A 26383-nucleotide genomic window follows, 5' to 3' on the forward strand; every position below is an offset into this window, starting at 1 on the left:
CGAGTGTCCATTGAAGAGCCCTTTGTGTTGTGTGTTCATGTGTTATGCACTGTACACTAGCTGTGTGATTACTACTCGTCTCCTGCACGGTTTTCTTCTCTCTCTTGCCCGGGAGAATGAGAATATCTACGGAAAATTCTTTTCAAAAGCGTTCGTTGTCTTGCTAAATGGGAGAGTTTATGGAGACAGTGTTTTCCTTTGGCTCATCTCTCTCTGATTTGGCTCAGTGTTGTGTTTGACCTACTCCCCCTTCTTCTGCTATGCCTGTAGTTGCTGTGGCTCCGTTTGCCTGTGAGGTTGTCATGGGGGAGGATGTTTGGTTGCCACGGAGCTCTCCATTCTGACTAGGATGTTGATGAGGAGTGGGTAGAGAGGGAGGGTCTACAGTTTGGGGGAGGACTCCATTGTGGGGCGAGCTGTCAGAGGAAATACCCGAGGAAGAAACTCTGAGGCCTTGATCGTCGGTTACCGCTCGTCCTCCTTGTCCTCCTCCGCCTCCACCACCTCCCCCTCCACCTTCAGTTTTCACACCGGGGTCTGCATAACCCAGGGAGGAAAGCTGGTCCTCCTAGTGAGATAGAGAGAGAGGGGAAGGGGAGAGAGGAGTGGGAGCAGGCAGGGAGAGATGGTCGTAGGAGAGTAGGCCATTCAATGAACGATGGGAGGGATGCGAGGAGTTGTAAAGGAGATGTCCAATCAAGGCAGGTGACGTAACATGTAGAGGGAAAAAAAAAAATCACATGTTGAAGAAGTGGGAGAGTGTGGGAGGAAGTAGTGAGATGAAAGAGGACAAGGAGGAAAATCACCAGAGATGGGTGAAGGATGGGATCGAGTCGTGGGCAAACATTGACAAATACAAAGAACCGGTTGGAATGAGAACATGTAAAAGCGATGGCAGAGGCAAAGTAATAAGAAAATAAAAGACAAAGGGATAAGGGATTGGAAGAACGACACAGAAAGAAAAGAGACAGACAGAGGAGAGAGAGAGAGTTACGACGTTGATGCATGACGTACACCAATAGGAATGGCAGCACAGGAAAAGGAACACAGGGAAAGAGGGGATGAAGGGGAATTAAAATTCTTGAGGTCAAAGGGGTCCTGGCCCTCTTTGGATCAGTGGCAAGGAGTGTTTACCGGTGTCATTCTTTGCCAATGAGCACAAATCATGATCAAGTTTCTATGTAAGTGTGCGAGCTTGAGTAGCTGAAAGTGTTTGAAATTAAAGACTACAATGCCGGCTTCTATGAACATCTTAACAGCACATACTGTAGCATCAGCCGCGCTACTAAAAACATGCAAAAGAAAGCCACAAGGAGCTCAGCGCCAAATTCTAAAAAAGCAAGATAAAGGTGCATCCTATTAGACCGGCAGGAAACCCAAACCTCTGGCATTCACCAACCAATAGTCGAACCCCAAACCCATCGGCCACAGCGAGCTGCTGCATGGGTGTTCACCCTGAGTCGGAGCTTTTGATCAGTGATTAAGTCAAAGTTTGGTTTTTGCCATATGTTCTTACCTACATTGGTGCAGAATAACAGCAATGCAAGACTAGTTTCACTATTAGTTTATATCAAGGTCTGTTTGCAAGCCTTCACTCCCAGTCGTGTTCACTGACATCTGTGTAGGAGCAGTGGGAAGAGAGAACAATTGGGTTATTATGCCAATAGACAACTATGAGGACTCTATTCAGAATGGTACTTAACGTAACCAAGAGCTACTGCAAGATGATTTGAATAAAGATGCATTTTGATAGCTGAAAATCACAGTTTTACCGCCAGACCCGTCTGATAGAAGCTCTTGAAATAATTGCACTTGATTTATCTTGCCTGGCACATTTGCTGTGTGGTGTCTAGACATAATTACGGAGACTTAGACTAAGGTTTGCTGTACCAAGTTCAGACGTTATCAGCCGACTGAGTGGGCGTAGTCAGTTGCTAATCACTACCATAGATACGAGGCCGACTACCACCTAGTAGAGCCATTATCATCTATTGGTAAACTGGATCACCCATCAGTATCGCTCTCAACAGCTCTCGAACACACGACCGTCACCCAGGAGCTCGGTGTCTGTGTTCTGTGTGAAACCAAAAGTGGTGATTTTTTATCAACGTATTCTCATCAACGGGTTTGTTAGCTTATGAAAATATGACGCTCTGTTTAACACTGTGAAAGGGCGACTAGCAGGTGACTGTGATGTCTAGGCAACAAAAGTTGATTGTTAAGTTTTATATTACCGTATTTTCCGCACTATAAGCGCACCTAAAAACCTTCAAATGTCTCAAAAGCCGACAGTGCGCCTTATAAACTGGTGCGCCTTATTAGTGGACCAATATTGAGCGACAACAGGTCTCCAACTACGGTGAGCAGCCGCCGACTCTATTTTCCCCCGTAGAAGAAGTAACGCGCGGTGCACGTTGAGATATACGACTGTGTGAAGCGTGCCGTTTCATTTCCATGTGTGTGTTTGTGTAAAGAGCCCAAAATGGCTCCTGTTAAGAGACACGCTTACGACGCAGAGTTTACACTCAAGGCCATTAGTCACGCAGTAGAACACGGGAATAGAGCAGCAGCCAGAGAGTTGAACATGAACCAATCAATGGTGCCGAAGTGGAGGAAGCAACAAGACGACCTCCCCTGACTGTTTTGTTGACATTCCCTTTAGCGCAGCTCCATCTAATGAATGCAGAACGTAACCCCAGCCTTGACTGTAGCATCTGTTCTATGCACCTTATAATGTGGTGCGCCTTATATGTGAAAAAAGTTTCAAAATAAGACATTCATTGAAGGTCAGCTTATTATGTGGTGCGCCTTATAGTGCGGAAAATACGGTATTTATTTTGGCCATTTCTTTATCTAGATAGTACAGCTGGAGGTTGACAGGAAATGGGAGGGGGGGGGGGGGGGTTGCCATGCAGCAAAGGGCGGCAGGTCAGCGTCAAATCCAGCTGCGGTGAGGACTTTTGGCCTCTGTATATGGGGCGCCTGCTCTAACCACTGAGCCACCGGGCGCCTTTGACAGTTAAGTTTAGGCACCAAAAAACGACTTGGTTAAGATTCGAGTAAAAGTCATGGTTTGGTTTAGTACTCCAGGGACATGAACACCAGTCCTGTGTTGTGGGACCCATACACCACCTCAACCTATCTCTCTAAGCAGATTTAAGCGCGTTTACACTACATCACCTGACTTCCTTCTACGCTCTGGACGTGAATTTTACAGTGATGAACACCTGGATTACATATGAATCACAGTGCATTACGTTGTGCATCGTTAAATGTTTATGATAAAGGGAAATTCCAGCGTAAAATCATCCCAGGGTCTTTTTCAGCAAACGCATCTCGTAAGCTATCCAGACAATTGTTTTCATGTAACAGCTATTAATGGAGAAATACGGTAGAGACGCTAACAGCCAAATGCGGCTTAAACTGGTTAAATGGTAAATGGACTTGTACTTATATAACGCCTTTCTAGTCTTCTGACTACTCAAGGCGCTTTCACAGTGTTTGTCACATTCACCCATTCACACAGACATTCACACTGATGGCAGTGGACATCTACAGACCATCTAATCTAACCATTCACACCACATTTACACACTCATGCGCAGCACAGGGAGCAATTCGGGGTTCAGTGTCTTGCTCAAGGACACCTCGATCGGGGGAGGAGGGAATCTCGAATGTAGTACGACCCACTCTACCACTGAGCCACAGTCGCCCCTAGTTAGCTTGGGGCAGCACGGTGAACGCATTAAAACAGCTTTTTTAACCACTATTACGGCTCAGGATAACACCCAGGAGCCCACTGATGCTTCGGTTAATGTTTAAGGACTCTTCTCATGCTACTGCAGAGGTTTGGTGGTATCATGAGCTGTATTAGTGGTTAAAAAAGCCACTTTAAAAGCTGCTTAAATGTGTAAATGCTTGACATTACACTGATTACTGTTAGCGACTGTCCGAGATATCTCCATGAGTACCGTCTCGATGGCTTATTTGATGAGTGCATTTGCCGAAAAAGACCCTGGGATGATTTAACGTTCTTAATTTTCCTTATGTTACGCTCCAAACTAATGCCAAAAAGTTACTATTTTAACCCAAACCACAATCTTTTCCTAAAACCTAACCAGGTAATGTTAGTTTTGTTTAATGTCGCTAACTCCTGAACCTCCTAAAAAGGCGTAGCAGGCTTTTTCTAACCCACATCGACGAGGCTGATAACGTCCATCCAATGTGTGAGTGATAACATTTGAAACAGGTGTTTGATTCGTATCAAACACCGGGAAATATGCATGACATTAGATACCAGCGTAACGCTTACATACAGGAAGTATGAAATACTGTAAACATGGATGGAATGACGTGCTGTAGAGGGGAAAGACAGGAAGTAGGAGGAGTAGTTTGGTCTGCATCCAGTAGACAAAAACGAATCAAAAGGATCAAAAGCAAATTATCCCTGGATAAACTGTATCTGATGGGTGTGTCCGAAGTTGTTTCCATTTCACTTTAAAAAAAAAGCAAAAAGCAAAAAAAAAAAAAAAAAAAAGCAAAGCAAAAGAAAAACCACCCCATTTGATGTGAGCTAGCGGGCCTTTTCTCTTCTCAATCAGAACCAAACAGACAACGTGTTCAGCCTCTAACTGGTGCTTTGGACGGCTACAGTATCTTCTACGGTTACAGACGGTTACAGGATGCCAGTAACATGACTCCACCGACACGTGCTTCGTTACTCTCAAACACAACCGACAGTGCCGTTTAATACCCATGCGTAGACCTTTACGCATGTCTATTAAACGCAAGAAATCAAGCAGCTGAACAAAGACATGGTAAAAAATGTTGACTGACATCCTTTTTTTAAACTTACCAAACTCGCTCCACTCTCTGTGGGCTGTAGTGTTTGATTACGTGGTGCATTCAATTACAGCTTGGTGTGAGAGTGTTTTGCGTGCTAATAATGAAAATTGGGGGTACTGGAGACAGAAACACAAAACACTTAGTGGGGAACTGAAATGTTAGGTGTATAGTAATGATGCAGAGAGTGTCACACACAGGTTCTTACCCAATTCCTCCAATCTCCAATCAGTAAGATGTCTATAGAGCAAACTGTAAACTCCAACGCCTCCATGTTTGAAATGCTGTAAGTGTTTAACTGTGGGGTTTAATCAACTTATATATGGTTTAAGATGACTAGCTTGCCAGGTGAAGAGCGCTACTCTGACGCAAAACAAAAGGAAAGAAAACGCATGTCACACATCCTCAGGCGCACCGCAACAACGGGCCTACGCCACCATTCGACCGAATAATGTGCTCAGGTGCCAAACACATACACAAACACATAGATATCAGAAATACAGACTCACTGAAACACACAGAAAACACACCCAAAAAAACATGTGCACATTAATCGTTGTTCTTCGGGGGAAGGATTGGGTCAGATACGGAGATTTCCCATAATTCCTGTTGTTTATCTGAGGGATCAGGTTTAAGGGATGAATGGAAATGTAGGTTCATGTGTGTGGGGGAAACACAGCGGTTCGAAAATATGTTAAAAAAAAAAATCTATAATAAAAGAGAATTCACACAATAATTCAGAGGCTTTCGGAGCTCATTCATCACCAAGAACGGCAATCGCTTAAAAACCATACTGTGTAAAACACGGACAGCGTAGTCTCTGTCACGGGGATCCGACTGCCGCCATCTTGGCAGTGCCTGACGCCGCCTAACCTCGGACTAATCCAAATATGCGGATAGGAGGGGAGCGTGGGTGAGCTGAGCCGAAGCCTGGTTCGCAGAGACTCGCCACCTGTGACAGCCACGACTTGTCACTCAAAGCAGCCGTGACCTTAAATCGGAAGGATTATTATATTATTATAATTTAAACAGGTGAGTTTTATAACAATTCAACCCCTGTACAGTTGTCATGAATTGTCAAATTAGCTATAAACCATATTTTTGTACATGTAAACTTGTTTATTTCTGCTGTAAAGTTGGACGTTTTAACATGGAGGACTATGGGGATCGACTCGCTCTTGGGGCCAGCCTCAAGTGGCCGTTAGAGGAACTGCAGTTTGCCAGTGTCATCGAAAACGGTTTGTCAGGCAGGTATTTAACTCGTAATCAAGCCCTGGATGTAACATTGAATGTAACATTTCTTGGTCTTGTCTACGGAACCATTAAACGTGTGATTGTGTGTTCATTCATTCATTCATCTTCAACCGCTTGTCCCTGTCGGGGTCGCGGGGGGGCTGGAGCCTAACCGAGCTAACATTTGGCACGAGGCGGGGTCCACCCTGGACAGGACGCCAGTCTATCACAGGGCACAAGAGTCGAACAGAGACAGACAACTATTCACACCTACGGGTGATTTAGAGTCATCAATGAACCGAACACCTGCACGTCTTTGGACTGTGGGAGGAAACCGGAGAACCCGGAGAAAACTCACGCAGACACGGGGAGAACATGCAAACTCCACACAGAAGGGCCCCAGCTGGGATGCGAACCTGGAGCCTACAGCAGCCTTACAGCGTTAACCACTACACCAGCGTGATTGTGTGTATTCTCTTTAAATTCAGATTTTTTTTTCTTTGCTAAGCTGCTTGGAAGAAAGCGACAATTTTGCATTCAAAATTGGTAAAATTGAAAATGATAATCTGGTACCTGTTTATTAATTAACCATGGCCTTGTCATTGGGCTCCTGTGGGAACCAGAGTGAGTTTGCATAGTGTGTAACACGAGTACTGTATATGTTTCAGTGCTTATTCACTTGACTATTGTTCATTAAGATTATAATGTTTCGTATATTCAGCTGATCAAGTGCAAGTGACAAAATGAAGTGACTATTGAATGTGATGAAAATCTGAATTGAATATTTGCAAATGCCAACGGAGCTGAAGAATCAATGACGTCCATTGATTATTTTGTATTTCTCTGCATTTCAACGATTTGCCCGATGCAAAGAGTTACAGGAAGGTCTCCGTATATGACATGAAAATATCTTCAATCGCAATAAATGTTGGCATGTATGTGTGTGTGTGTGTGTGTGTGTGTGTGTGTGTGTGTGTGTGTGTGTGTATGTGTGTGCGTGCACAAGCAATGGCATTTCCACTTGTGGAGGGCTGCAACAGTCACACAAAACATTTGATGTGTAATATTTTGAAAAGACATTAGGATGAGTGAAGCTTCAGTACTTGTTCTACGTCTTTTATGCAAAGGCATTTGATACGTTCATCTGAAATATCTCAAATAAACTCTCTACTTGAGGTCTGTCACAGAGTATTTCCAGTGAACACGAGAAGGCGCGCTAGTATGTTGGGAGGGTGACAACAAAACCACGGCAGCTCACCGAGTTTTTCCTGTTTGGTAGAACAAAGAACATGTCACTTTTTTTTGTGCGGTGACAGCGAAGGGATCTGACGTGACACGATGTCAATCATGACACTGTGCATAAATTACACATTTTGTCATTTGTCAGAGAAGAAGAGACTTTAAAGCTGCATCGGGCAAAACGTGCACGGAGCCAGGAGAGTGTCATTTGTCCGAGGCATAGAAGAACTCCATCCGTGAGTAATGTGACCTTGTTCATATAGGGGGGAAAAATGGCACTTTTACATCCAGAGGTGTCTGAAAGATCTTCCCCAACTGGACATCATCACCTTTATTGGGTATTCACTGTAACTTTGACTATGTTCATTCATTCATCTTCAACCGCTTATCCCTGTCAGGGTCACGGGGGGTTAAATTAGCCAATATCTTGGAGAAGAAGAGACTTTAAAGCTGCATCGGGCAAAACGTGCACGGAGCCAGGAGAGTGTCATTTGTCCGAGGCATAGAAGAACTCCATCCGTGAGTAATGTAACCTTCTTCATATAGGAGGTGGAGGAACTGGACATCCTCACCTTTAGTTGGTCTTCATTGTAACTTTTAGTATGTTATATATTAGCCAACATCTTAGAAAGGAGGTTTGCTGTCTACTAAAAGGACAACACACCATGCAAACAGAGGCTGAACCCTCTTCTTCTTTCTCCGTTTGCAGGCTACATCCTCGCCTCTGCTCCTCACATCTTAGTCTCTCCAAGCTGAGATGGTAAACATTGGGTGCTTTTCATTATGCAGACTTTTGCTTCCTCGCATGCACTCTCCTCTGATCTTCCATTCCCTTAAATGCACCTTAGAAGACCGGGAGTGAAGTCTGTTACACAGACCCAACAATTCCCCCGTAGAGTACGGTGGCAACGATAACCTTCACTATAACAGACAGGAACGTCGGAGGACATAGAGCTGGGTCATCTGTCCTGACACAATCATCTTAAAACTAACAGCATAGCTAAGGGCTCGTAAGCCCTAGCTGTAAGCTTTATCAAAGAGGAAAGTTTTGAGCGTACTCTTAAATATGGAGACAGTGTCTGCCTCCAGAATAACACTTGGGAGTCGGTTCCACGGGAGAGGAGCTTGGTAGCTGAAGGCTCTGCCTCCACTTCTACTTTTGGAGACTCTAGGAACGACGAGTAGCCCTGCTCTCTCAGAGCGCAGCAGTCTAGTCGGGTGATACGGTACTATGAGCTCTTTAAGACACGACGGAGCCTGAGCAATAAGAGCTTTGTAGGTAAGAAGAAGGATTTACAAAAACACAGGTGTATCATACACGTAAGTCTTTTATAAAGCGGAGAGATGCATAAATGCCGCAATTCCACATGTGGCGCTCAGTTTGAGGCAACACACCACAAGTAACTGACTTCAGACTGCAGAGGATTTCACAGTCGGCAGCCTCGGCTCCTCTCTCACATCCTCGCAGGGAGGAGCTATGATGTGAGGAAGAGAGGAGGGGAGGCGAGGAGACGTGTCGGCGTAATGTAAAGCACCCAAGGAAGAAACCCAAGGAGAGAGGAGTCAAGGAAGCAGGCGTATAAGTGACGAGGCGTCCATGATTCAGAGCTGTCATTTTAAAGCAACGTCAGTTAGATATGACTCGTGGCACGGCTGCCATGGTTTGTATATTCCAGCTGTGTGTTAAGCCTCTTTTATGTGTCACAGGTGCTGAAAAGACTGCAATATAGCATTCTTTCTGGGGATTTAATAAAATAAATAGTCTATATGAAATAACCCAATGGTAAGGCCTGTTTTTGTTTATACTGTGTTAATTGAATACAAATGAAAATTAGCGTATTTTCTCATATTTTTCGACAACTCAAAATATTTCACATCAGATTTCCTGGAAACTTTGAGTAAGTGTGCGCTTGTTATTATCAATACATATGAAGTAATTGTGTATCACGATCCTGATGTATGATTTCATCAAGATTACGTTAAAAGACGATGAATTATAATATCGAATTAGCGCCGGGCCCCGGGATAAACCTGCGCATCATCGCTCACAGCTCCTCCGGCAAACCTCCTCTCCCCTCGAGAGGCCTTTTTATAAATTGGGGCATCCTTCAAGATGGCGCGCCGAGATCGATTTCTGGGTCGGGGGCAGGAGGACGGAGGAGACGGGAGAGGCAGAGAAAACAGAGAGAATGAGACGAGTCTTGATTTGCCTCAGTTTGTCTTGAGTTAATTAAACAAAGCCTCTTTTTTATAGGAGATTAATGCTCTTTGTTTGGAACAGGTCATAAATGGCAGCAACTGTGTCCAATCCAAACTTTTATTCATCTACGTTAAATCCGCAGCCTCTCTGGAACACTTGTCATCTGCGGTTAAAAAATGATCCCTCGGCCTGGTGCTGTGTCCTGACATTGCTTTACACCCCTCACGGCCAAGTTTCTCAGGACAGCTTTAAATCTTTGAAATGCTCCGTTGTCACTCTTTCAACACAAAGGTGTGCCCTTCGTGATACCTCTGTGCAAACCCTCTGTGACAGGCCTCTTTGTCTCTGAGAGATAAATGGAAAAGGGATCGGACCCGTCAGTGTGTTGGTTTTTGCAGTGAGTTCACAGGATGCTGCGTATGGACAGGGACGCACAGAGAGAACAATAAGAAGTGGAAAAAGAGGCAGCAGGTTATGGATGGAGAGTGAGAGTTTGCCGGTTTGTTTATTACCTGGTTACTCGGGGTGGGACAGGCGCAAGACGGGGCTGCACTAGGATGGACTGACGCCTCCCCTAAGAGAAATCACCGTATCTCATCAACATAGGAGGAGAGGAAAGGAGAGGAAAGGGGGGATTGAAAGCAAGAGGCAGAAAGGAAAGAGGAAGCCGAGGGAAAACTACAGCCACCGAAACGATACATACACAATGTACGGCAAAAAGAAATGGACAGAAAACATAAATATACATAAAAATGCTCACTGACGCACATTAACACACACTCGCTCACAACATAATCGGACAACCCAACAGCCTGGAAGCATTAAAGCAGCTGCATGCAGTGTGTTATTAGCACGAAACATGCTTAGGACAAGAAAGAAATAGGCGTTCAATCGTGCACTCCAAACGACATCTGCGTCTGAAAGCAGCTCATTAACCCAAAGCTGAATCTTGCAGGTTTCCTGGATCGGAAGCGTAAGAGAACATGCCAATATCAAACATGCAATCATCTGCTCTGTTCAGATAAACATGTACACACTTGAAAAACCCCACAATTATATCTGCATCGACACACTACATCCAAGAAACACAGAGGATGAGATTACCGCATTTTTACTCTTACGCACACCCCGCACGCCCGTTAATGACCAAGGATTCAAGAAGTACGAGTAAAGAGAGGGCAATCAAATCCCATATGAATGAAACGCTGATGTGATTAATGTCACAACACCGACAGGAAGCCCTTTATTTATTTAATACAACTCAGTGAAACCTGCCACAAAGTCCACAAAGTGTGGCGGAAAATAAAAGAAGGCTCTATAAATCATCCATAAACAGTTAAATGTGAATAAAACTGATAAGTGTTTCAGTTTTTACAACTTAAAATGTGCAGTAACTGCCAAATACTGTAAAAAGTAAAATGTCTTTATAAAGTATTCAAAGGGCTGTCCAATATAAGTTCAATCATTAGTCAATTAAAATATTTTCCACCCCTATTTAAACACATAATGTGTTACTGTAATAATGTGATGTCTTCAAGACTGTCAAGACTGTTGTTGTGGGAATTTTGTATATTTGTAAATAAAAAAAAATGGTTTTGTCCGGTTAGACGCAGTTCATTGTCTCCTCTGTTGAACCTGATCATGTGACCGGTGCAGAGCTCGTTTGTGCTAAATGGAAAACGTAAATAACTGCCTCATGACAGTATAATGGCAGATCTGTGCTTCTGTACATCCTGTTTCTACAGAGAACTCAGGACTGTTTTTATGGCCTATGTTGACCCTGTTTTAGAGACCGTGGCCTATGTAGACCCTGTTTTAGAGACCTTGGCCTGTGTGGACCCTGTTTTAGAGACCTTGGCCTGTGTGGACCCTGTTTTACAGACCTTGGCCTGTGTGGACCCTGTTTTAGAGACCTTGGCCTGTGTAGACCCTGTTTTAGAGACCTTGGCCTGTGTGGACCCTGTTTTAGAGACCTTGGCCTGTGTGGACCCTGTTTTAGAGACCTTGGCCTGTGTGGACCCTGTTTTAGAGATCTTGGCCTGTGTGGACCCTGTTTTAGAGACCTTGGCGAATGTGGACCCTGTGTTAGTGACCTTGGCCTATGTGGACCCTGTTTTAGAGACCTTGGCCTGTGTAGACCCTGTTTTAGAGACCTTGGCCTGTGTGGACCCTGTTTTAGAGACCTTGGCCTGTGTGGAGCCTGTTTTAGAGACCTTGGCCTATGTGGACCCTGTTTTAGAGACCTTGGCCTGTGTGGACCCTATGTTAGAGACCTTGGCCTGTGTGGACCCTGTTTTAGAGACCTTGGCCGTGTGGACCCTGTTTTAGAGACCTTGGCCTGTGTGGACCCTGTTTTAGAGACCTTGGCCTGTGTGGACCCTGTTTTAGAGACCTTGGCCTGTGTGGAGCCTGTTTTAGAGACCTTGGCCTGTGTGGACCCTGTTTTAGAGACCTTGGCCTGTGTGGACCCTGTTTTAGAGACCTTGGCCTGTGTGGACCCTGTTTTAGAGACCTTGGCCTGTGTGGACCCTGTTTTAGAGACCTTGTGATGAGAGAAGTTCAGAGGGGGGTTGTAATGTCTAAGGCATGTTCTGTTTGGTCTAAAGACGTCACCCAACCAAGGCCTAGCTCGTTCTGTCTGTGACCTTGTGACCGTGTCTGTGACCTTGTGACCCTGTCTGTCTGGATGGGAGGTCTCCTCCTCTAAAAGGCTGAGCACCAGTGGGCTCGGGGTCATTCCTGCTAAAATCTGAGCTTTGTGAGGAAGCAGGGGTGAACGTATTTTTGTCTGCAGAGGAAAAAACTTTGTCAAAATAAACCATGGAGAAAAAGCTGATCCTGTTTGTTGATCTTTATTTACTTTTTAATTGAAGTATTACTTTATCAGCTTTTATTTTCTGAGTCTTTTTGCAGGGCATGTTTATTTGGTAGGCATCAGGATGCTGCTGTGGGGAGGATCATGGCGTCCTGCACCTGTGTTATTATGAGAGGTCTAATTAAGTGCGGGGTGTTGTTTTGGAAGCTGCTAGCAGCGGCCTGGGGAAACAACGGCATCAGGCCTCACCCCTCTCACTCCCTATTCATTTACTGTTCCCTCTCTCAGCTGCTTCACGCGCACCCAACCAATGAGACGTCTCCCTTTAAATTGAAAACACTGTGCGCTTCTATTACAACAGGGAGAAGCACCATGTAACGTTAAAGCACCTGAAAGATAAGATGAACTGGTATAAATAGGTACAGGTGCCTTGAGTAAAGGGACGTTTTCCCTTTGTATGGCTTGATATGTTGGAATTAAGGACTCTATATATGTACGTCCCTCCTTTAAACACCACATTGAAGGTGCCTTGCAGCTTACAGATGAATGTTAAGCAGATTGCTGCTCGCACGGTGCTCTTCTGTAATCCAATGAACATTTTATGTTAAAGCAGTGTTGGAGCTTAAACTGTCACTGGTAGATATAAAGCCACATGTTCCTGCTAAATGCTGGTGTAACCCTTCGATGCTCTTCTTGAAGTCCCACTCCAGACACATTTTAATGTCTGTAAAAACGACTCTGCTATGATTAAGATTTCGTTTAATGCGGTTTTGCCACAAAAAAAACTCAGAGAAGAGGGTGGAAGCACATCTGCCGTTTCTCCCTCATTGAGATTTCCTGCATCCGGCCTCATCCCCTGTCTGTTGTCACTAAACTGGTCGACTAGCAGACGTAGCTGAATGGTAAGGGTAGTTAGCATCTTTTCTTAGTGTCTGTTGTTTGTTAGCTTGTTAGCTTGTAACTGTCTGAGGCTGACAGCTATGATGACAGTGTGTTTTTATCGGTCCACTCGCAGCGCAGGTTGCAGGTTTGTTTGCCGGTTTTGGGCTCGAAGTTGTTCCCCCTTCAAAGAGTGTTCTATCAGACGGTGATAAGTTTATGTATCAGTGACGTTCCAACTAAGGGCGCATTCACACTGTCCATCCGTACCGTGCCCGAGCACGTTTCACGGGTAAAGTCTAGTTCGTTTGACCAGTGTGAGTTCAACCATACCACGTCTAGGAGCGGCACGCTTGCCGGCCACGGCCCGTTTGGGAGAGGTGGGCTTTTGTAGAGCAGGTTTGCACATGTACGAGCACGAGCGTGTGCACGTTTACGAGCACGAGGCGTACGGCGGTTCTGAGGTCATTTCCTGTGCGCCCGTTGGGACGTAGAAAAAAGAAGGAGGGACCATGCACGGACATTTAAAACAATGGCGGCGAAAGGTTCACGTTGGTGTGATGCGGAGGTGGAGTGTTTACTGCAGATTTGGTCGATGAAAAGATTCAAAAACAGTCGACAAGACGCACAATGCGTGTGACGTGTTACGGCGTGATGACGTATAGGCAGCAAGAAGCATTCGCCGAGGCCCAGGTAGGGTGAGTACAAACGGGCCTGGAGGGGGGGACAAGGACCCTAAAGCACGGGGCGCGGGATGGAGGCACAGTGGGAGTGCGCCCTAAATCTGCCCAGGACACGTTTGGATCTCAGATTGCATGAGAAGTGAACAGACATCTCCTCCTTCAGCAGAGGAATGTGAAAACACCTCTCTAGAGACCAAATGTGCTCGGATACAAGTCACGATAGCGAGTGTCAGACATTAAAGAGGACAGAAACAGAAGGAAATCACACTTTTTGAGGGGAGGGGAACTTAAATGCGTCTTACAAGCCTTTTAAAAGATGAATTTAGTTGGTTCTAAAAACTCAATGCATCGTTTTTCACACAATAACGAGCAAATCTCCACCTCCAACTGATCATCGGACTTGTTAATTACAAAAGAATAGAGTTTTGTGAGAGTGATTCAAAGTAATAATTCACTTTAATTCAGCGTTAAGGCACACAGCTTCCTTCAGCCGTCGCCTGAATACAAAGCATTATTTTTAAAGCAGGATAATAAGACTCAGAAAAACCCGTACGACCTCCTTTTTGCTGACAGTGAACGATGACTCCAGATGATTCACGGGGCTTACGAAAGTCCTGAATCCTTTTCTTTACAGTACGTGTGAGTCTCTCTGGTTTGATTCTGTCGTCATCTGCACTAAATCAAATCCCACATACTTTTTTCCCTGATTGCCTCCGTGTTATAGTGCTCGAGTCTTCGTCCTACGCTGCAAACTTTATCCATCTGGCACATAACAGGCTTACAGGAGGTACAAATAGGAACCTGCAACGTGGAGCTTCAACGAGTAGTTGATTCGTCCCTGGGGAGACGATGAATCGGCAAATATTTTGCTAATCGATTCATTATTTAGGTTGTTTTTTTAAGCAAAATAACGTGAAATGTTAGAAGTATTATAGGGCACACTCACACTGTCCTTCCGCACCGTGCCCCGTGCTTTAGGGTCCTTGTCCCCCCCTCCAGGCCCGTTTGTACTCACACTACCTGGGCCTCGGAGAATGCTTCTTGCTGCCTATACGTCATCACGCCGTAACACGTCGCACGCATTGATGACGTCATGGCGATGCGTGGCTTTGTTTACAAATCTTTCCGTAGACCTCAGAGTTTTTGTGCGTCTTGTCGACTGTTTTTGAATCTTTTCATCGACCAAATCTGCAGTAAACACTCCACCTCCGCATCACACCAACGTGAGCCTTTCACCGCCATTGTTTTAAATGTCCGCGCATGGTCCCTCCTTCTTTTTTCTATGTCCCAACAGGCGCACAGGAAATGACCTCAGAACCGTCGTAGGCCTCGTGCTCGTACACGTGCAAACGCGCTCTACAAAAGCCCACCTCTCTCAGACGGGCCGTGGACGGCCAGCTGTCCGCAGTTATGCGCGGAGCGGTTGCACTCACACTGGTCAAACGCACTAGGCTTGACCTGTAAAACCTGCTTTGGCCCGGTGCGGAACGACATTGTGAGAGCGCCCTTAGGTTCTCAGATCTGAAAATTAGCTGATTTTCTTTGTTTTGCACGATTGTAAATTGAAGATGTTTGAGTTTTGGACAGTTCGTCTGACATGGATGTTATTAATTAATCCAAAAAATGATGGAGAGAAGAATCGACAATGAAATAATCGTGAGTTCCAGCCCCTGGATATCAGGTAACCGAGATGAAATCCTGGAAACTCCTCTGTAGTGAGGACTTGTGTTCATGTTATTAATTCTGAATATATATTTATATATTCCTTATGGGATTTCTCAGAATACATAATTGTCAGATGAGTTGTGATAATGACCATCAGTGAGATTCTCCGAAGCAGCTCTTCCCTTTGGAGACATCATTATTTCTCTCCCCTCCCTTTCGATAGGTGCGTCTCTTTGACATTTCATGCAATTAACTGATAAAAATTCACGAGTACGACCGAAGGAGAAAAGAAAGCAACATATCAAGTGTGACTACTGCTGGAGCTCTGTGACACGGAGATTAGCTTTTTGATGTTCACGTCTTTTAGATTACATTTAACGTAGTATGGAGATGTCGTCCAACATCTGAAGCAAAGACATTGGGCAACTGTCATGACGAGTGGGCAGGTGTGAGGCTGTGATTGGGGCAACGTGGTGTCAAATCTGGCAACACTGGTGACCAGTGCTGTTGGAGCTTAAATTGTCACTGGTACACATAAAGCCACATGTTCCTGCTAAATGCTGGTGTAACCCTTTGATGCTCTTCTTAAGTCCCACTCCAGACACATTTTAAAGTCTATAAAAACGACTCTGCTATGATTAAGATTTTGTTTAATGTGGTTTTGCCACATAAAAAAACTCAGAGAAGAGGGTGGAAGCACATCTGCTGTTTCTCCCTCATTGAGATTTCCTGCATCCGGCCTCATCCCCTGTCTGTTGTCACTAAACTGGTCGACTAGCAGACGTAGCTGAATGGTAAGGGTAGTTAGCATCTTTTAGGGCGCACTCACACTGTCCTTCTGTACCGGGCCAAAACCGTTTTCTTCAGCTAAAGCCTAGTACGTTTAAGCAGTGTGAGTGCACCCGTTCCGCCCACGGCCCGCTTGAAAGGGGTGGGCTTTAGCGGAGCCATTTGCACATGTACGAGCACGAGCCCTACGGCGGTAGCAGTATGTGCGCCTGTTCGGACATAGAAAATAGAAAGACGGACCGTACGCGGACATTTAACAACAATAACAATGGCGGCGAAAGGTTCACGTTGGTGTGATGCGGAGGTGGAGTGTTTACTGCAGATTTGGTCGATGAAAATATTCAAAAACAGTCGACAAGAAGCACAAAAACTCAGAGGTCTATGGAAAGATCTGGAAACAAAGCCACACACACGCGATCAATGCGTGTGACGTGTTACGGCGTGATGTCGTATGGACAGCAAGAAGCATTGGCCGAGGCCCAGCCAGTGTGAGTACAAACGGGCCTGGGGCGCGGGGGGAGAGGGAGGGGGGACAAGTACCCTAAAGCCCGGGTCGCGGTGCGGAAGGACAGTGTGAGTGCGCCCTTAGTTTCTGTTGTTTGTTAGCTTGTTAGCTTGTAACTGTCGGTGGCTGACAGCTATGATGATGGTGTGTTTTCTCTCTGTATTGACGCTCTGCAGTGCAGGTTTCAGGTCAGTTTGCCGGTTTTGTGTCTGAAGCAAAGACATTTTTATGACGAGTGGGCAGGTTTGAGGCTGTGATTGGGGCAACGTGGTGTCAAATCTGGCAACACTGGTGACCAGTGCTGGAAAGTAACTGAGGGACTTTCACAAACTATCCGACTGTATAAAGTCATTAAAATCACTCCCAGAATCACCAGCGTACAATATTAATTTGTCAATAATTACAATCCAATATTATGTTTTACATCATTCTCCAATGGGCCGTTATATGGGACATGATGAGTACAGCAATAATGAGTTTGACCCTGTGGTGCGGCTACTTTTTATATCACATGAGTGAGCTTATTACTATCTATCATATTATAAAATATATATATATATATATATACACACACACACACACGCACACACACACACACTATATTTAGAGCATGAGTCATGCTTGGAGGTTGGCTAGTTCACAGTGACAGGATAAGAAATGGGGTGGGTTGAGAGCATGAAATGAGAACCACTAAAGAGAGAAGCTCCTGAAGACACAACAGCAGCAGCAGCTCCACGCAGCATTTGGGGCTCAGCTGCTCAATAAACGGAGAGGAGATCTGGTTCTACATCATGTGGGAAACAGGTTGAAGGGTTTTTAACCCCCGACATGCTCAACGGAAACATTTGACAGGAACATCACCACACAGACCGAGATAAGCCCACAAACCCAGCTCGAGTCAGACGTCTCCTGAGCTCGAGCTGCACACAACAACACTCCCTGATCCTCAAAGCTCCCAGGTATGTTTTCAGACAGATGGCGGTCAAACCCAGACACAGGGGGACGGGTCAGGGACGAGGGGGCAAGGCAATCAGAGGGACCACATACGCACAGCACACAAAATAATAACAGTAGCAGGGGGGAGAAAGAGAGGTAGAGGGGGGAGAGCAGAGGAGACAGCACGGGCCATCGCACGGACTCGGCGAGAGAAGAAGCAGTCTCACAGACCTGATCTGGGAAAATCCTGGTTTTCTGCTCAATCACGGGTCCAACCCTTAACTCATCCTCCACGGCCATGAGTCTTGGAAGCAGAGAGAGAGAGAGAGAGAGAAAGAGGGAAAGAGGGGGAAAGGGGGGAAGGGGGGGTTGACAGAAAGAGAGGGAGTATTATGAATCCAAGATGACACATAACCAGAAGTCGAGCAGGTGCATCTTCAACATCTGTCTCAACGCCACCGCAGTGGTGAGAAGTTGGTTACCTGAGTCCCAAATCTGACAGGCAGCTCAAGCGTTCGAGCCCGTGCAAACGTTGAGCAGCAGTAACCAGAGCCAGGCTTTCTGAGGCGCTGCCAGTTTTCCCCGGCGAAGCCTTGTTTGTTTTGTTTTCTCCCCTCCCCCTCCCCCCCCCTCCCGTGGGATTCATCAAAGCGTTTTTCGCTCAATTTAAGGTGTTTTCAAAGCGCAATTACGGCCAGTTTTGGACAGTTACTCCACGTGAAGCGCACGGTTCAGTAATAGATCCCGATCATCCCCAGGGAATTGCCCCTCTTATGTAATGCAGAGCTACCGAGGCGCCGGTGGAAAAACCCTTTGACTAATCACTTCAAAGACGCCGCTCGCAGATACGAGCGAGCTCACTGCTGGACTTTTCACGAGCCAACGGACGACGCAGGTTTCTCCGCCCTCCTGATCAGCTATCCAAGCGCCAGGGATTCGCTCCAATCACGGTCGTTCAAGGGTATTTCTCACACTCTTGCAGTGACACGGCCAACTGGATCAGCTGTGCATATTGTTCTGGTGGCGATAAACGCTAAAGAGACGTCAAGTGTGAATAAAAGAACCTCTCTTCACATCGTTTTATTGGGTTGAGAGTTTGCCGCAGCAGAATCGTTGCAATTTGTTGACGTGAAATGAGCTTTTATCCTTTTATAACAGGGCACAAAGAAGTAACTTTATGTCAATTTGTCGGGTTTAAAAAGGCCCGGAAAGACTTTCTGGTGTTCATTAAGCCGCTAAGCCAATCAAATAGTCCACAGCAGCATTCAATTTGATCCAGCGCGGAGTAAATACACCAGATCCAGTGATGTTGTGTCGCTCATGTGCACGTTCATGCGGTTTCATTCAGGACACAGAGAGGAACACGTTTGACAAGAAAGAAGGAAAATCCACAGGTGAAGTTTCAAACATAAATGTTTGGATGTTTTATTCCATAAATAATGTACAGTGTTGAGGGTTATTTTACAAAAGAAAAAGAGTCACTCATACCTTCTGTAAGCACACACAGAAACAGAAGCACTGTCCCAAATAACAATGGAGTGTAACACGGGTATACAGCATTGAGATCCTGACACGACTCCAGGAGGCAGACAATGATTCATGTGGGTGATATGTTACAAAAAAGAGAGAAAGTTGAGCTTTTTATATCCAGTTGTACTTCAAGTAGTGTGCTTCTGAGGTCAAGTCGAACACGTAGTCAAATCAATGCGTGGATCTACCAACGTGAGGTCACAGAGTCTGAATATGTTGCTACAGAGAGACAAAAGGTGTCATAGGATGGAGAGTTGATGTAATGGAAAGAAACAACAGACCTGGGTCAAACGGAGGCTGCAAATCTTTTTCTTGTGCAACATGAAGGTTACTCTGACCGCAGACCGACCTTTGACCCCCACCCGTCCGGTTCAAACCAACTACAGAATGATTTGCAACTATTTTTGACCCAAGTCCGTGTAAAAGTGACTGTAAACCCTTGGCTGTTGCTACAAGCCATGCCAATCGGACACACACACACACACGCACACATACACACACGCGCAGACACACACGCACACACGCACGCACGTGCACACACACACACACGCAGACACGCACACACACGCAGACACGCACACACACGCAGATACACGCAGACACACGCACAGACACACACACACACACACACGCAGACACACACACACACACACGCACGCACACACACACACACACGCAGACACACACACACACACACACACACGCACACACACACAGGTATACATGCCAACATTTATTACTATTGAAATATTTTCATGTCATATACGGAAATGGATATCATTGATTCTTAAGCTCTGTTGGCATTTGCACACACTCACACATGCAATGCACACACACACACACACACACACACACACTGGTACACGCGCACACACACACAAACACACACACGCAGACACACACACCCACACACACACACGCACACACACGCACACACAGGCATACATGCCAACATTTATTACGATATATATATATATAATATTTTCATGTCATATACGGAGATGGATATCATTGATTCTTAAGCTCTGTTGGCATTTGCACACGCACACACACACACACACACACACACACACGCACATGCAATGCACACACACACACACACACACACACACACACACACACACACACACACACACACACACACACACACACACACACACACACACACACACACACCAAGCCGAAACTCATCACCAATAGGAATTAATTTGCAAGATTCAAACACGGGTGTTGCCGGAGTACAATCTATACAGCTATCAATATATTCTTGCTACAAAAGAGAGGCGGATATACTGACACCAGAATATTATATTATTATATTATCTCTGGAGCGGGGGGGAAATAAATATGGCTGCCCTTTTTAATATCTAAATAAAACTGTAACTGTATAAGTGAAATGACAGCACTGTCTCACGTTCTTAAACGACTACTCTGATCACCATGTCACCGGACACCACCAATGACGGACTGCAGCTCATAAAGGCATACCAAGCATTTACAGCAAAACCGCTTAAATTCATAAATAATAAATAATATCCATTGCACTCTTTCATTTTAAATGCAGGTAAATACACAAACACCGTACAGAGAAGCCGAACACAAGTGGAGAACTGAAGAAACACACTTTGCAGAACACACTGTTGTCAAAAGAGTCACGTCATCGTTGTCACGTTGTCTCTGTGGCGTTTTGCACTCTTACAGTATTCCAGGTCATATATATCTTTAGATACTGCGGATGGCACCTGGTAAAAGGTTTTGGCAGGAAGTTTCTTTATGTACAAGAGATGCATACAATATATATGTGTATAGTATATATTAAATATATACCTCAGCAGGATCCTGCATGTGCATGTGCACAGGCAGCACACGTAGACATATTGCATCTGTTATTGCGCTTCTCCTGCTAAAAACTTAGCTATTGCACGGTTAAAATAGTTCTAATGTCACTCTCCATAGAATTCATATATACTTCATATATCATTATTGTTATGGCTCTTGCATCATAGACTCTAATATGCTATGGATTATAAATAAAATAGATTATTACTATGACATGTGCGATTAAGAGCAGTGATTTTTTTCTTCCACTGCTGCAAAATCACCGTAAATCTGTTGTTCGGTTCACAGCAAACTGCTCGTGGAGGATAGTTTGTAACGACCAAAATGCATCAAATATTTCGACTAAAACAAACTAAAAGTGGAGAGCCTGTAGCCAACTGATAGGATCACTACCCTGAAGAAAAAATATATAGATTTAAGTGCTACAGGTAAAGTGGGTTCAGTGTTTTCAGTGGATTTACAGTTTTTTTTGATTGCTTTGACCTGGTTGAAGAAACCTCTTAGTCTTCATCATCACTCTCTCAACAGAGCAAAAGACACCTCTTGCAAATGAGTAAACCCGTTGTCATTGCTTTGACACACTTCCCACTGCACCCTTTTGCAAATCAGTTAACGCAGATGTCATTGAAGCATCCAGACTCCAGTGCTTTAGCTGTGGTAACCAAACAGAACACATATGTTCCCGTCTCTTAGACACTTCTGGACCAGTGTGAAATCACTGAAGCACCTGTTTGACACTGCTACACACAACTTTTCAATTTGCAATCCCAAGATATAGATGCAGAGGCATGCCAAGGCTGGATCGGGCATGCAAGAAGACTTTTCCCTCTGTGCATCGCAAGAGAAAATACTGAGTGCGACGTAGATGAGGCCATGTGGCTGATTCGTCAAGAGAGAATTGACTAAAAGAGATTTTTCTCTTTATCGTACAGAATTGTTATTGTTATTTTCCTTATTTTATACTATATCTGTGGTTTCTGTTGGAATATTTCATTTCTAAGCCACATTCTAAAAAAAGAATGAATACTGCATTCAATAAAATATGAAAAATCAGCTGAATGTTGTATTTTGATGCCCCTTGTCTAATGACTGATTGGAAGCGCTTATGCACTTGTGTGCAAGTTGTGTTGTTTGAGGGCAAAATTTGCTTTTGGTCCATATTTTAAATGTTTTGGCGGAGTTCGAGCCTTTTGCAGGCAAAATGAGTCATTTTGACCATTGGTGCCACTGTTAAGGCTTTTGCGTTAACTACTACTACTGTCAAAGCAATCAAAAAAAACTGTAACTCAATATTTGGCTTTGGTTGGAATGAGATAGGTGAAGAACCCAAAGTATCAGATACTGGATTTGCTCCCAGCTTAAAGTAAAGTGTATCTACAGAACATTAAGGCTTCTCTGAAAAGAAAAATCTCTGACGCTTGAAACACAGCGCTGTGTGTTTGGAGTTCTGCACATAGAGAGATCGGTTCGAGCCCTACACTAGGAGCTGTGGATTCGGGATCACGTGCGCTCCTTGTCGCAGAACCTGAGCTTGCATTTGCATCGACGTCATGTGTCTGAATGTGAAGATTGAACAGAAAAGTCAATTAAAGATGAACTGTAACATAAGGCTGTGGTTATACTTGCCATTTCACTAAGGTTTCGGAGTCCCGTGCTGCTCGGCATCCGCTCTTTCTGCACTCTTTGCGGCGCTCGTACGTGAGTTCAAATCCAGACGGTGCAAGTCTTGCCATGTGTGCGATAATACGGTCTGGCCCCCGTGAACTGTGACTAAAACTGACTTGGAAGCATCCAGATCTGCTACTGAATTCATCCTTGAGTGGTCAGATGGTACAAGTAACACAGGATACAAGTGCACGCCTTGGCTGTATGCAGGTTCCTGCACACTACTGTATGCTGTGTGCTGTGTGTGTGCAGCAGATTTAATGTGTTCGCTTTAAGCTTTATACTCCAGGGGAGCGATAACCAGCGGTTTGGCTTTAAGTGCTCTGATAAAGTTCCTCTATTATGCGGCATTGTTCCTTTACGCCTTCATGCTTGAATCTTCATCGCTGTTTGTGACTTTCTCCCCTCTTCATATTTCATCATATGAATATAAAAGAGACAGAGAGAGAGAGGTGTATCGGTCCCCATGTAGAAAGATACGTAAGCAGTCCTTCAGTGAACACGGGTCCCCTGGATTTAAAATGGAAGAGCTGATATTAAACAGCGGTCTTCCGTAGTCCTGCGCATGAAGGTCCAAAACAACGCGTCGCTTTAAAAAAAGTGCAGAAGTCGTGAAATTTCAATCCTCTTGCGCTCTTACGGTGCAATCTCCCGGGAGAGTCAACTGAGAATGAATCAGATGCCGAGATCCAGTTAAAAGCTGCGTTCATAAAAGTGGCGAATGATACGGGCAGCAGCACGAGGGTGTGTGAGGGTGTTTTAAGGGTGGCTTTATGTACAAGGTTAGGGGCGTTAGAGATGCTTCCCCGTAAAAGACGAGCAGGACTGTGTCTCTCTTCATTCCACGTCTTCTTTCCTGGAGTGGATTAGAAGTGGCAACACTCTCTGTCACAGATATCCACCCTTCAGCTGCAGACCACAGACTACTACCACACTACTGCACTCTTTCCCTTACAGGACCCTTTTCATCTGAATTCACTCCTTCACAGTAAATACTTAAAATGCCTTAAAAACAGCAAACATTTGGAGTTTAGTGCCTGAACGCAACTGAGAGACAATCAATATTCCACTATTTTCCATCAGCTGCTTAATTTTGTGGTCGATCGATAAAATAAATGACTCCAAAATTGCACCGCTGCAATTCCACACGAGCACTCGATAATATTAGGACTCAGCTGGAGTTCTCCTCAGTCCTCCGAATATGATGCTTTAAAAAAAACAAACCAAGTAAAGCGTGTTATGATGGCAGATTTGCCAGAACAAGAGCTTAAGAATCAATCAAAAACTCCTTTGTCCGGCTTAACTGAGCTGAGAGAAAAGGCCCTGCGCGCTTATCAGAGACGATACACGGATCTGTTTTCCATATTTTACTCTATCACTTAATTTGTCACTCGTTACATGTCTGCAGCTTTGGCTTTCAACGTGCAGTGCAGCTCCCCGCTCGCTCCCAGGGCTGTGGTACTTAATGAAACTGAAACAACCTCCTACTCTCCGCTATTCTCTGCAAGATAACAACCCCTGGAAATAGAATCCTGTTCCAATAATATACCGCACGTATTCGCAGCTTCAAGTCTGAGTTTCACTCTTGTTTAATAGAATCCAATATGCTAAACTTGTACTACGTCAACCAAAGACTTCTGCTTCCACTCAGAAGCTCAACGATGCATTTTAATTACCGCTAGCTGAGAAAACGTCACTTTTCCCACGGATTTTGGAAGAAAACTCATATTCTATTCACCTAAGGAGTCAAAATAAACAAAGATAAAGTCAGTGTGGCCTCCCTATAAAAGACCGCGTGGCGTCTTAGCTGTCTTCTGCCCTCAATCCCAACAACAGCCTCCATTTACCTGCTAATTATTCCTTTAATTTGGGAGTCTTTCTCCACTTGCTGTTGACGTAGCTTCCTCTCACTGTCGTCGAGTCGGTTCTGGTACTGTAGGAGGATCTTATTGGTCTGCTGCTCCTGTGTGAGGAGCCTCCTCTCATACTCCTCCAGCTTCTTGTGGGACATCACCAGGCGGTCCTTCAGGGAGTTGATCTCCTCCTCGTACTCGCGTACCTGAGGCGGAGATATGGAGAGAATGCTAAATTAGGAGGGGGAACCAGGTCAGTGTTTACATGCCCTGATTTCCTCAGTGGCAAGTGGGTTGGAAAGTTCTACTAAACATACCAGACATACTAAAAAAACACCTCCAAATTCTCCAAATGAAAAAGCTGGTTTACAGTGAATATACCAAACACTGAAAAAGATGTCAACACTTGGCTGATGGCTGTTGTTTCCCACACTGTTTGAGACCTCTGTGCGCGTGTTAATCGCAGAACTGAGAGCCATCTGCTCAGCAGTGATAGACATGACTCAGTGTTCCTCTGAGCATTAATAAAAGTTAAAAATGTCAAAGCCAAAGGCAAGTTCTTAGGCTTAATACCTACCCTGTCCATGCGTGACTCATCCATGCTCTTTGAGTACTCCTTCAGCTTGAACTCTTCACGGTCGATCCGCGAACTTTCAATGTCAGCCGACAGATGAGGCATGTTGGAGACCCAGGCCACTGTTCGCTCGTTGGCCGGGGTTGGAGGGTTGAGGGTGGATGGAGTCTGGGAGCCCTGGAAAAGAGAGACAAGCATACTGAATGTGGGAACTTTGGGAGAGTAAGTTTCAAAGAACAAACTAAAAAAGTAAAAAGGAGAGGGAGCGACTTTATTGAGAACGAAGCAGTGAGTCAGTCTCATCTCTACTTGAAATGCAGATGTAGCAAGTACTGTCCTTTCGCACCAGGCCAAAACAGGTTTTTCGGGTAGAGCCTAGTTCGTTTGACCAGTGTGAGTGCAACCGCTCCGCGTCTAGCTGCGGCCAGCTGCGGCCAGCTGGCCGTCCACAGCCCGTTTGAGAGAGGTGGGCTTTTGTAGAGCGCGTTTGCACATGTACGAGCACGAGCGTGCGCACGGGTACGAGCACGAGCAGGACGACTACGGCGGCTCTCACGTCATTTATGTGCGCCTGTTGTGACATAGAAAAAAGAAGGAGGGACCATGCGCGGACATTTAACAACAACAACAATGGCGGCGAAAGGTTCACGTTGGTGTGATGCGGAGGTGGAGTGTTTACTGCAGATTTGGTCGATGAAAAGATTCAAAAACAGTCGACAAGACGCACAAAAACTCAGAGGTCTACGGAAAGATCTGGAAACAAAGCCACGCATCGCCATGACGTCATCAATGCGTGTGACGTGTTACGGCGTGATGACGTACGGACAGGCAAGAAGCATTCTCCGAGGCCCAGGTAGAGTGAGTACAAACGGGCCTGGAGGGGGGGACAAGGACCCTAAAGCCCGGGGCACGGGACGGAAGGACAGTGTGAGTGCGCCCTCACTATCCGTCTGTCGTCATTCATGTTTTAAGACGCTTCAAATTCAAAAAAAATCTGCCATTGCAACGGACGTATATGAAGAATGCTATGAAGGTCATCCACTGTCTCCTCTCACTGGTGTGAACTGGCGGCTTTCAGAATGGTGCAGACCTGCGCAACTCATCCCGTCATGACTCTTTGTTCTGAACTGGTCTTT

At 45.2% G+C, this 26383-nt stretch overlaps 1 protein-coding gene across 1 annotated transcript in view; it reads right to left on the bottom strand.

The window, feature by feature from the left end:
- Nucleotides 1–223: 223 nt before the first annotated feature.
- Nucleotides 224–26383, bottom strand: part of syngap1b (synaptic Ras GTPase activating protein 1b) — a gene marked incomplete at both ends in the record, with an annotated part of 171782 nt that continues 145622 nt past the window's right edge. Inside the window, 4 exon segments of the mRNA XM_083918601.1 lie at nt 224–568; nt 18018–18090; nt 24668–24879; nt 25251–25424. Of these exon segments, the coding sequence (XP_083774727.1) occupies nt 224–568; nt 18018–18090; nt 24668–24879; nt 25251–25424 (804 nt within the window).

The sequence above is a fragment of the Echiichthys vipera genome (genome assembly GCF_963691815.1).
Source record: "Echiichthys vipera genome assembly, chromosome: 8".
In the NCBI taxonomy this organism is placed as follows: Eukaryota; Metazoa; Chordata; class Actinopteri; order Perciformes; family Trachinidae; genus Echiichthys; species Echiichthys vipera.